The sequence below is a fragment of the Mesocricetus auratus genome, unplaced genomic scaffold, assembly GCF_017639785.1.
Source record: "Mesocricetus auratus isolate SY011 unplaced genomic scaffold, BCM_Maur_2.0 Super-Scaffold_100003, whole genome shotgun sequence".
In the NCBI taxonomy this organism is placed as follows: domain Eukaryota; kingdom Metazoa; phylum Chordata; class Mammalia; order Rodentia; family Cricetidae; genus Mesocricetus; species Mesocricetus auratus.
Window position 1 is genome coordinate 97,171,001 of NW_024429188.1, and position 10,748 is coordinate 97,181,748.

Here is a 10,748-nt window from a genome sequence, read left to right on the forward strand (position 1 = left end):
CGTTTTCCTAAGAGGCACTCCCAACAAAATGCCATATTTTTAAATCACTATGGCACGAAGTGCAGCAAGCTGTTAATGATGAGATACTTAAGCGTGCTTGTAGGTGACTTTTTCAGTGTTATCGCCTATTGAGCAGTTTTATGACTCTTTAGCAAGTTTGTCTGAAGGCATTTTCTTTAAAATTAAATACTTGGCAAGTCTACAGAATTTCTCACAAGATTTATCAAACGTATCTATTCTGACAATTTCTCTGTCCTCATTGTGTCTTTCTCTGCATTGTGTATGCTTGTGCGCACCTAATGGGTTTATTAACCAAATTAGCATGTACCCAATGTTCCTGTCTATTCTGAAAGATATTGACATTTTGACAATAAGCAAGAGAAAGTAAGACAGATGGGGCAGAATTGTATTGAACTCCTTACATTTTATTTTTCAGGCCATCTCATTCATCAAGCAACTCCACTTTGTGAAACATAAAATGATACATACAAAGTCATTACCAAATGTATTTATGGCTGAAAACAACATTTTTCAAGAAAGGCAAACTGGCGAAAAAGTCCTGAAAGTATTCAAAAGCAGATAAAACAGTAGACACCCACCAGGGATACAAAACAACGTTTAGTACAAATCCCACCTTTGATCAGTATGTCCTTAAATGAATTGCTTCTGAAAAAAAAAACTTTAAATGACACTGCCAGAAAAAATGAGGACATTCGAACAGATGCCAAAGGACTTAAAAGGGGCTCAAATTTATGTGAACTGGCCCTTAGACATAGAGAGCCCTTTTGTGAGCTTGTGGCAAATCAGTTTGAGGCCAGTTGACCTAGAACCGATTCGGGATGCAAACACCTCCCTACACGTGCAATCTGTGGGCTCTGGGACAAGCATGGTCCTTGGGGGGAAGGAATATGACCTCAAAGAGTAAGGGCAAATTGTCAGTTTTTTATCTCTTTATTATAAAGATATATTTACACAGAACAATCTTTACAAACACAGCGAACACCTTCGGGGGACAGGTTTCTTAAACTCAAAAGGTCTTAATAACTTTATATAAATTAGTATAAGAATCATACACAACCACTTTAAATAAGACAGCCCACCAGGCCCATTTATCTCTCTTCCTTTGCTATCTCTCCTCTTTCTCAGCCATAGTCCTCTTCTCTCCCTGTGGGGCTGGGGATGGCAGGCTGATAAGGCAGGAGATGCAGAAACGACAAAGAGAAAGAAGGCACAGTCCCTGGTAGAGGAGAGGCACCAGCAGTAGAAGAGGCACCAGCTAGCCCCCACTTCAAGGGGTTAGGACCCCATGCCTGGCCCAGATCCCTGGGGTGGCCTCTGAAATGGCAGCAGTAGCAGCAGCAGCAGCAGCAGCAGCAGACGGGAAGAAAAGGCTTTGGGGAGGGGTGGAGAGGCAATCCTGGGGTTACTATGGGGCTTGGGGGTCCTGACTCCCCCTGCCCTACACATATGTAAGTGAATATTAAGCTTCTGTTTTCTCTTTTCTCCCTCCTGGGAGGCCTCTGAGAAGAACAACTGCTCAGGCAAAAGATAAGGGTGTCCCTCCAGGGAGGGGCTGCAAAGGGCTCCTGCCAAGAGATGGGGCCTCCTGGTGGAGTGATGAACCGTATCTACATATCCTCCCATCTCTCCTCCTTTCTTCCTTCTCTCTTTCCTTTCTTTCCCTTTCTCCATCCTCTGACACTCCCCCCAAAGCCACAAGAACAAGGGTCCAGTCAACATAGGGGCTCATGATAACCAGTGTCAGGGGTCAAATGGTAGTTTCAGTGCCTGAGAACCCCAATTAAAATAGCTTGAGCCTGGGCGTGCGGCTGGAACCCGGCCTATCGGTGGGGGGTGGGGACATCTCACCATTTATGAACTCTTCCAGGCCAGGTTGGGAGAAGGACGTTCCATGCTCACACAGGGCAGTTCACAGCCTCTCCCTCCCCATCCTTCCCAGCTACCCTCTGCACTAAACCCAGAAAAGGCACTTCATTTTCTTTGAAAGGACATCATCAAGAGGAAAAAGGACATCATAAAGTGGGAGTTGGGAGACCTGGTCCCCATTGAGACTCTGCAGTGACTCTGAGCAGGCTACTTCTCTCTCCAGGGCCTCTGTTTGTGCAAGCTTTTGCATAAGGAAACAAGTGATCTTCAAGGTCCTTTGGGCTCTGACTTTCTGTAACTTTTATTTTTTATTTTTTATTTTTTTGGCAAAAACAAGTATCGTGCTTAGTTAACTTTTACTCCCGGGAGAGTATGGAACCATGTCATGCTCAGCACTCTCCTCTTCTGACCTGGAGACTGAACTGGCTTCAGGAGAGTAGAAAGGACAAGGATGTTAGAAGACACAGTCACAAAACACTTCATGAGCCCCTCTCCTTTGCCTCTTCCTTAGCAGGACCAGCGCGAGCTAAGGCAGAAGCCGTGACAGCAATTCCTCCTGATCCCTCCACCATGCCCACATTTCGGTGTCCCCAGTGTACCTCCTCTGGATCCCAACATCCAATCCCACTCAACCAAAGTCTCTCATTGCACGTCTCTGTACTCCCTTCTAAGTGAGCAGTCCGATTGCTAAGAAAGTATGAATGTGCAGGAATCCATTGAAGATGGGAGTGTTTCTGTCCAGTTCCCAACATAATAAGAAGAGGGACGGGCCAAGTGAATGCTAAGGCCAGTAGATAGGGACTAGAATGGGGATCAGGCCAAGGAGAAGCTGGGTCTCCAGTGGCAGTCCAAGGAGTGACCAGGATGATGAGCCAAATGGATCCTTGTGAGAGAAATGGAATCATCCAAATGAGGGGCAGGATCACGGCATTAGAGGAACTTGGTGGGTGAGAGGAGCCGGGACCAGCAGCAGCCATGACAGGTGCAAGATGAGAGCCAAACGGATGTGAGGGTCCCAGAGATGGTAAGAATCTGTGGAGTAGAGAGAACGGCACCCATCTGACACTTGGAAAGCTCTTCAATCCTAAAGAGAAGTCACAGACACATACTAGGTCAGGGGAATCCTCCAGAAAAAAGAGAGGAAACAGAAGTCATGTCCACTCCACCCTAACTCCCAGGGCACCAAGTTGATCCCCTTGTTTCTGCTGCAGGGGGAGGGGAATCAGGCCAGGCCACAGGGGCCCTGCTCTCTGGCCACCTTTTACTCTTCTCTGCTTCTCACTGCTCTGGACACTACCACCAAGCCTCTTCTGTCCCCTGCCTGACAGTCCCAAGGCTCTCTGCGGCCTTCGCACTCGCCTGTAGTCCTGGTAAGCGTACACACTGGCTATCTGTAGGCATGCCATCAGCACACCTCTCCAGTCATGGCCTGCTAAGACTTCCAGAACTCTCCAGCGGCACTAGCCTGTCCAATCCCAGGCAGAAGAGCAGAGGAACATAAAATGCTCCACTCTTGGGAAGGAGTTAGGAGATTGACTCCAAGCACTAAGCCCTTCTCTGGGCCAGTCTCCTCTTCTATAAAACAGAAGAGTAGCTAAACTGCTATACTAGCTCCCAGGAAGCTCTAAGACCCTACTGTGTCTGGCCTTCCATAGTAGGCTGTCCATATCCTTTAGGGCTACCACCTGACAAGGGGCTCTAATACCTGGTTCAGAAAGGCATGGGGCCCTTATGGGAGAGACGGGGGCGCTGTCTGCGGAATTTCCTCCTGCCTCCCTGCCAGGGGCCTGGTCCAGTCCTCGAAGCTCTGGGCTGCACCAGGTAGCGCATGTTGCCTTCTTCTAGCCCCTTCCCGTCTGAAGGCAGCATCAGTGGCACTGTGGAGAGGAGAGAATCTGTTAGCCAGGAAGACAGATGGAGGAGACAGCAGAGGCCACGGTCCAAGGGACAGGGCAACTTCTCCACAAGATGGCGCCCCTCATAATTTTCTATTCTACCCTGATGAAAAGATGTGCCATTCGTACCCTGTTCTGGGGCAAACGGAACCACTCATTTTGCCTGAGGTAACTGATTTTATATCCTTTGGAAAGTTATATCATGTATCTGACATGCACAAGCAAGCGCTTCCTTTGGAAATGTCATGACTAGGGGTGTACTCTGCAGCATTAAGCCTATACGTGACTGGAGTGCACAACTTGGCTGGGGTGCACAGACACTGATCCCTATGGCACCGCTACAGCTAGTGTACTGCAAACATTTCAGACACACAACATTACAGTTATTGAATGGTGCTTCGCTTGTTCTTTTTTTTCTTGGCTGCAATATTTTAAAGCAAATACCAAATGCATGTCACCCTATGCTTACATCCTTGGATAGACAGGGTGACTCACTTCAGTGTGCTAGAGATCTTATCTGCCCCCTTCGGGCACCTCATCAGTAGTTAGGTATCTTTGAGGCTTTTCCTTGCGAATGTGGCTAGAACATAACTGACTCAGCCTGCTTTGCACTGGGTTCTATTCAGCCTGTGACCAGAGCCTAATAAATATGGCACAAGTGAGTGAATGAGTGCAGGAGCTGTCGCCCTGAAGAAATATGCCTACGCACCAGGAGTAGTGGTGTAGGCTGTTGGGGTTGGCACCACCCCGCCGATCTACCATTCTAGATCACACCTCCTATCCAAATTCTAATATGAATTCTTTCCACCTGGCTTCTGTTATGCCCTTCCAGGCTCCTGTCTCCATCTGCCCACATCTGGCTTAGTGCAGAAGTCATCTGATGCCACTGAGCCCTAATGGAATCCAAGTTGTGCAGGATGTTCTTGGGGAAGATGAGGGAGAAGGCACATTTGCCAGCTCTCACAGAGCCAGAAGTCCAGCCAGGAAAGCTGAGCTAATACCCAGAGACTCCCTTGGACCCTAGAAACAGTGTGCAGGGATGAGATGGTTCGGGGGAAGAGGCAGAGGAGTAGGATGTCTATGCAATGCCCAGTATGGGAATGGCCTTCAGAAACACAGCAGTGCCTGAGGCCAATGATAATGAATGCCAGCCCCTGTTCCCTGCACACCATCAGATTTGCCTTCAGCTATATATCCAGGGAGTCTCGGTGCTATCCATCAAGGAATTCCCACCGCTGTCTCACAGTTTCCAGACAGCATCCAGTTGGCTACTCCTCCTTCCCACAACCCTCCCTGCCTCCAACACCCCCATACTCTAGTTCTTTCCTTGGCCCGTTGGTTCTCATGAGTCTTTCTCAGCTTGCACACAATTTCCAGGCATTTAGCATCCTCTTGGGCCAAAAGTGGGCGAGGTTTGTCCTTGTGTCCCTCAGTGCAGACCTTTAGGGCTGCTGTTCTTCCTCCCCAGACAGGCACACTACATGTCCCCACCCCCGCCCCTCCCCCACCCCACCCCCAGTCTCTATCCCTGAAACACCTTCCCATTCTCGTCCAAGAAAATACACCAGACACATTAGGACCCAGGGGTTTACACGGGTTAACTTGCCACACTTCTGTGCTCATGGTTAAAGTGCGTCAATGTGTTCGCTGAGGCTCTAAACCTCTAACTCACGAGAGCCGAGAGTTAAAAATAATATTAGTGCTTTGGAGGTGGAGGAATGATGATGACAAGGGTTAGGGACTGCTTCTGTTTGACTCATCCAGAACTGCCCTCCTGCTACCATCTGTGAAGGGGCTCAGGGACACCATTGTTCGGTCCCCACAAGTTGATCCAGCCAATGTTCTGACTTTTAGATCTTATCAAAGCTTACCCTGAGCCTTGAGAGTGAGTTTTAGTGATGCTGATAAGAAGTCAGAACCAGAGACATGTTTCAGGTAGGGGATAGTAAGAACTGTGCCCAGAATGTATGTGGCCACGCATAGGTAGAAGACCCTATGGGCCTTAAAAAATTGAGACCTTGGTTCTCATGTCCATGCCTTCAAAGACTGGATTTGGAACAATGGTCCAAGCCATGGTATCCTAGAGGTATAGCAAGCATGGGGTAAATAGGTATGGATAGTGCCAGGAGGGAGAAAGTATCACTCACTTACTCATACACACACACACACACACACACACACACACACACACACACACACACACTATAGGAAGGGAAGTCAAAAGCCAGAATGAGCAACATGCTGACAGTGACTCGGACTCAGGCCAGGAAGATGTCTAGACTCTAGACCTGCAGAGAAGATCCACCCTGAGCCTATTGAGGCTCAGACAGGCCTGGGAAAGTGGCCACCCCAGAACTTGCTTAGCCTCTTCCATCCTATTGGGTTGGATCTCATTGTCCTCCCCATCGCAGGAAGTCTATGGGCACCTCCTGCACTCTGATCCCATCTCCCACTTGTTTCCTACTTTTGCTGCTGAGTCTAGTCAGATAAGCCGATACCTGAAACCCTGGCTTTCTCCTGTCTGAAAGAACAAATTAGAGGCCATTGATTCTCATCACAGCAGAGGTCCTGGCTGTACAAAAGGCATTCCCCATTTGGAGACAGGGAATACCCCCAATACACTTCAATATGCCATTCCAACTCATCTTCTGCTTAAAAGGAAGCAGGAGCTATATTCCAGAGAATCTCAAGCCAAGAGGATTGGAGCCCTTGTTCATGAGAGTGACGCAACAGCACTTTCAAGCTGGGAACTGCAGCCAGGGGAAGAACAGGATTGGACTTTCACACAACCTGAGCTCCAACCCTGCTGAGACACAGAAAGGAATCTGTGAAACTTTTCAGGAACATGCCAACCTCAGCAGGAATGGTGCACTAAGCTTCTCGTTCAGGGTTTGCTCTGTATGGTGATTGCTTTAAAAGCCCACCCCTAGGCTCCGGTGGAGATTCCACTGGTGACGCTGTGTCCACTGCTTTGTAGTAATGCTTGTGTCTCTGGGATATGAGACGCTCTTCTCCTGCACATTCACCTTCTCCAAGGCTCTGTGCTGTCTCCTACTGCCAGCCTTGTTTCTCTCCATCAAGCTCTGAAAAGCCTGCCCTCCACTTGACTAGCCTTAGGACTTTCCCATTGAGGTCCTAGCTCAGGTTACAAGGATGCCTGGAGTTTAGAATTGGGGATGGAGTGGAGATGTCCTCCACAGTGGAAGGGGTACAGTAAGCTGTCCTTACACTGCACACTGGAGTAGAAGCTGCCATGCAGGGAGCAGACCGAGAGAAAATGGTGCTCGGAGACCAAGGGACACTTGGCCTGGACTCAGAAACTCTCAGACTCAGAAGAGCAAAGTGTATCCCAGGTCAGGAGGCAGTGGGGAGTCTGCGGGAGTTGGAGGAGGGGAGAAGAGGGAAGGTGAGCATTCCAAGTCCGAACAGAAAGTGGAAGAGAAGAGGACGAAGTTTCTGAGCCTGGAACTGTGGGGACTGGCTCATGCAAGTCTGTGCTAAGGACAAAGTTACTCTAGGGCCCTGCTTTCTAGACCAGGACACAGGAGGAGTGTGCATACCTGAACCTCTGGCTGCTGGCTACCTCTAAGAAGGTGCCCTCCTTGGCTCTGGGAGTGGTCAAGAGGTGGGAAACTAGGGAGAGCTTTAAAGGTAGCCAATGCTTGTCTTAAATAAAGTGTAAAGGTGATGCTTATACTCACATTAGGGTGTGTCGAAGATTTAATGTAAAATTAGGAGACAGAGCAAGAAGTTTCAAGATCTAGACCAGAAACCCAAAATGTTCTGGAAGCCTGCTTTACTTCCTTGAAATTAGCTCGCCCCTTTACTAGTAATATCACAGAGTATCTACTAGCCAAAGCTTCCCTTATTCCCGCCCCTCACCCTCTGGGGAAGTATGCAGCTCCAAGTGGTCCAGCGTCCTCTGAGGTACCCTTTCTGTACCCAATCATGTTCTCTAAAGGCACTCCTCAGACTATTTGCCTGAAGTCAAACTATGAAGGTGTGTTGTCTTGCCGACTATGCGGGCTGTGTAAGCTCCAGGGTAAAGGGACAGGCTGCCATGGTGTCTTTATTCATAGCTTTTGCTCCCTTCCTGCCACTGCCCGGGTGGCAGGAGTTTCTGGGGAGAAAGTCTGCACCCTTCATTCCAAGGAGGTGGCCGTCTGGGTGCTAGGGTGTTGAAGGAGACTACTGCACAGCTACCTGGAGGCAGGAGGCACCAACCAGGCCAATGTACTTTCCTGAGAAGCCTGACAATGTACCGAATGCAGGGCAATGACAAAGAACAAGAGTGCAGAAAGGAGGTAGCTACCAAGAGAGCCGGGCAGAGTTGGCCAGGACCCCAGAGGCTCCCGGGCAGCTCGCCATCCTCCTTTTCTGGGGGGGGGGGTCAAACTAAATAAGTTCCTGGGCTCTTCCTCTAGGAAACCCACTGTCCTGCTCTCTCTCTCTTCACTCCCACTTCCCTGTGACTCCAGCCAGCCCTGGTACTGGCGATTGTCCACCTGGTCTTGACCTTCCCTTTCTGCTGTGCCAGGCAGGCTGCGATGACAGCCAGATCACAGGACTGGGGCAGCTGAAGGTGGGAGCTGGCAGCTCCAGGAGGCTCTGACGCACAGAGGGCAGGCAGCCTGGGCAGGGGCTCCTGGGATACTGAAGACCAGGACCGAAGTAGGCAAAGGAGTTCCAGTGCCAAGAATTTCCAGGTGGGAGATGGGTACAGGTGGAATTGAAGGCGACTTCCCTTCCCTGAGTTGCATGAAGGGCCTGCGTTTGCTGGTTTGGTACCTGGAGACAGGGGGACCAAAGTTCTACCTGGGGCAAGAGTGGAAGATAAAGCCAGAATATAGAAGAAGCAAGTCTCCGGAGAGATGGAGATTGTGGGCCAGGTGTCCCACAACGGAGTAGGTACCAAGATCATCCATGGCCTTGGAGTACAGAAGGAGACCAGTCTGACCCTGTCCGGTCCAGATCTGCCTAAGTAGGCTTCCTCTGCTTGCACTCAGGCAACAGCTGGGATCCACTAGCCACTGCGGTCGCCCCCGCCCCCGCAGCGTGCTCCAGACTATGCAACAAGTGTCACGTCTACATGTTGGCACATCATCCCCAGCGGCTTAAGCCCCTGAACTTGCCAGCGGCCCCTAAACTCCAAGACCTAGAGACCTTCAACAATGATTCCTGACCACTCAGCTCAGGTCAGTCGCCCGATCCACTGATCCACGAAATGAGCTGGACATGCCCCCATCCTTCTCCCCGCCACCACGTGGGGTGCAGGGTGCAGGACATAGGGTGCAAGTTTGTGGCCCTGAGCGCCTTAAACTGCGAGGGGCATTCAAGAAGGGCCAAGCGGTGATGTACGTGATAATACCAAACCCCGAACTGTCCCGGGAAGCAGTGGCTTCAAAGCACGTCTCTCCCTGGCCCCAGATGCCCTGTCAATCGGCCTCCCGGTGTGGCTGGCGCGTGGCTGCTCTTGCAAGGCTCGCGCCGGGTTTCCTGGGAGGCGGGAAGAGCGCGCGCGTGGGGTGGAAAGAGAGGATCGCGCAGGCTGTAGCTAGGGAGAGTCCCGGAGGAAGCCTAGGCGAGCAGGGAGGGCAGGCACTCACCTCCACACACCGCAGTCAAGGAGAGCCAGAGCAGCAGCAGCGCCTGCACGCAGAGTCGCAGATTCATGTTGTAACTCGGTCCACAACCGCCCTGAAGAGCCGGCGCGTGGGCAGAGAGGCCGGGCACCCCGGACGCCGAGAAAAGCGCGAGCCGGGGCTGGCTCGTGCGGGCACGGAGTTCGCGTGGCTCTCGGACCACGGGAGGGTGCGTGCCCCAGCAGCGCCGCTGGCTGCCGGCCCCACGCCTGCTCGCCGCCTCTGCTCTGCAGCAGCCTCCTCTCCTGCCGCGGGGCAGCGCGGAGAAGCTGGCCTAGGTGGCTCCGGGACAGCAGCAGAAACTCTCCAAGTAGCTGGCTGTGCTCGGTCCGCGACTCGCAACTATCCTTTGGTCCAGGCTGCTAGAGAGAATGCTTCCCGGCTCACTTTGGGGGCTGCATTTTGTAGCTTGTGGTTTGGCCACGAGCCCACTTGGTCATGTGGTCATCGGGAGGGCTGGCGGGGGGGGGGGGAGAAGAGCAGGAAGAGGGAGGGGGAGAGCCTCCCGCACCGCCCCCCCCTCCAGGCAAGCACGTTGCAGCCCTATCCAGGACGCGAGAGGGAACCCCGAGGTGGCCCCACAACAAAGGCTGAGCGGCTGCTCGGACAACCCACAACCGCTCGCCGGACAATGCCTGCCTGGCCGGGGTCCAGAGGGTTTGTAGAGACCTGAAGGCTTTCAAACAAGGAAGCATTTGGATCAGTGGAGGGGCACACTTAACCCTTTCTTACCTGATTTCCTTAACAGCTGTCAGGATACCTGGGCATTTGGAGAAGGACCCTATTTGGGATCCCCACAACACCCTAATCCATTTCTGACCCTGAACATGTTCTTTCTCCCCTCGTCCCTCTGTATTACCAAGTAGGGGCTTACTCAAGATCTTCCCTGACTCTGCCTTCTTTCTCCTCTGCATCTGCAACTGATTTAGAATTGGGCTGGTTGCCTAGGTTGCGTGTAAAACTGAGGTAACTAGCCCGCGGTGGTGGTGCACGGGGCCACCTTTAATCCCAGCGTGCAGGAGGCAGAGACAGGCGGATCTCTGTGCGTTTGAAGCCAGCCTGGTCTACAGAGTTAGTTCCAGGACAGCTAGGGCTGTTACACAGAGAAACCGTGTCTGGGAAAAACAAAACAAACAAAGACTTGGGTAACATCTGCCTCCCTTATTTCTCCTGTCTTTCAGCGAGTACCCTCTACATGGACTGGCCCCGTGATTGCTGCAAAACCTCAAAATCCCACCCAATTAAAAAAGGCACCCTCCTGACCTGTGCCCCAATCCGCCCCCCCACCGGAGATGCTGCCTCCTGGATCCTCTTTACTGCTGGG

At 51.5% G+C, this 10,748-nt stretch overlaps 1 protein-coding gene across 2 annotated transcripts; it reads right to left on the reverse strand.

Moving 5' to 3' along the window:
* Nucleotides 1-404: 404 nt before the first annotated feature.
* On the reverse strand, nt 405-9,830 carry Apln (apelin). 2 transcript variants are annotated; one of them, XM_013118214.3, is made up of 3 exons: nt 9,389-9,830; nt 3,593-3,764; nt 405-2,919 (listed from the first exon to the last, which is right to left on the reverse strand). In XM_013118214.3, the coding sequence occupies exons 1-2, from the start codon at nt 9,453-9,455 to the stop codon at nt 3,598-3,600; spliced, it is 234 nt and encodes a 77-aa protein (XP_012973668.1). In that variant the 5' UTR covers nt 9,456-9,830; the 3' UTR covers nt 405-2,919; nt 3,593-3,597. The 2 variants fall into 2 exon arrangements, with proteins under 2 accessions (XP_012973668.1, XP_005076902.1); XM_005076845.4 differs by having other exon boundaries at nt 405-2,971; nt 9,389-9,815.
* Nucleotides 9,831-10,748: the final 918 nt, after the last annotated feature.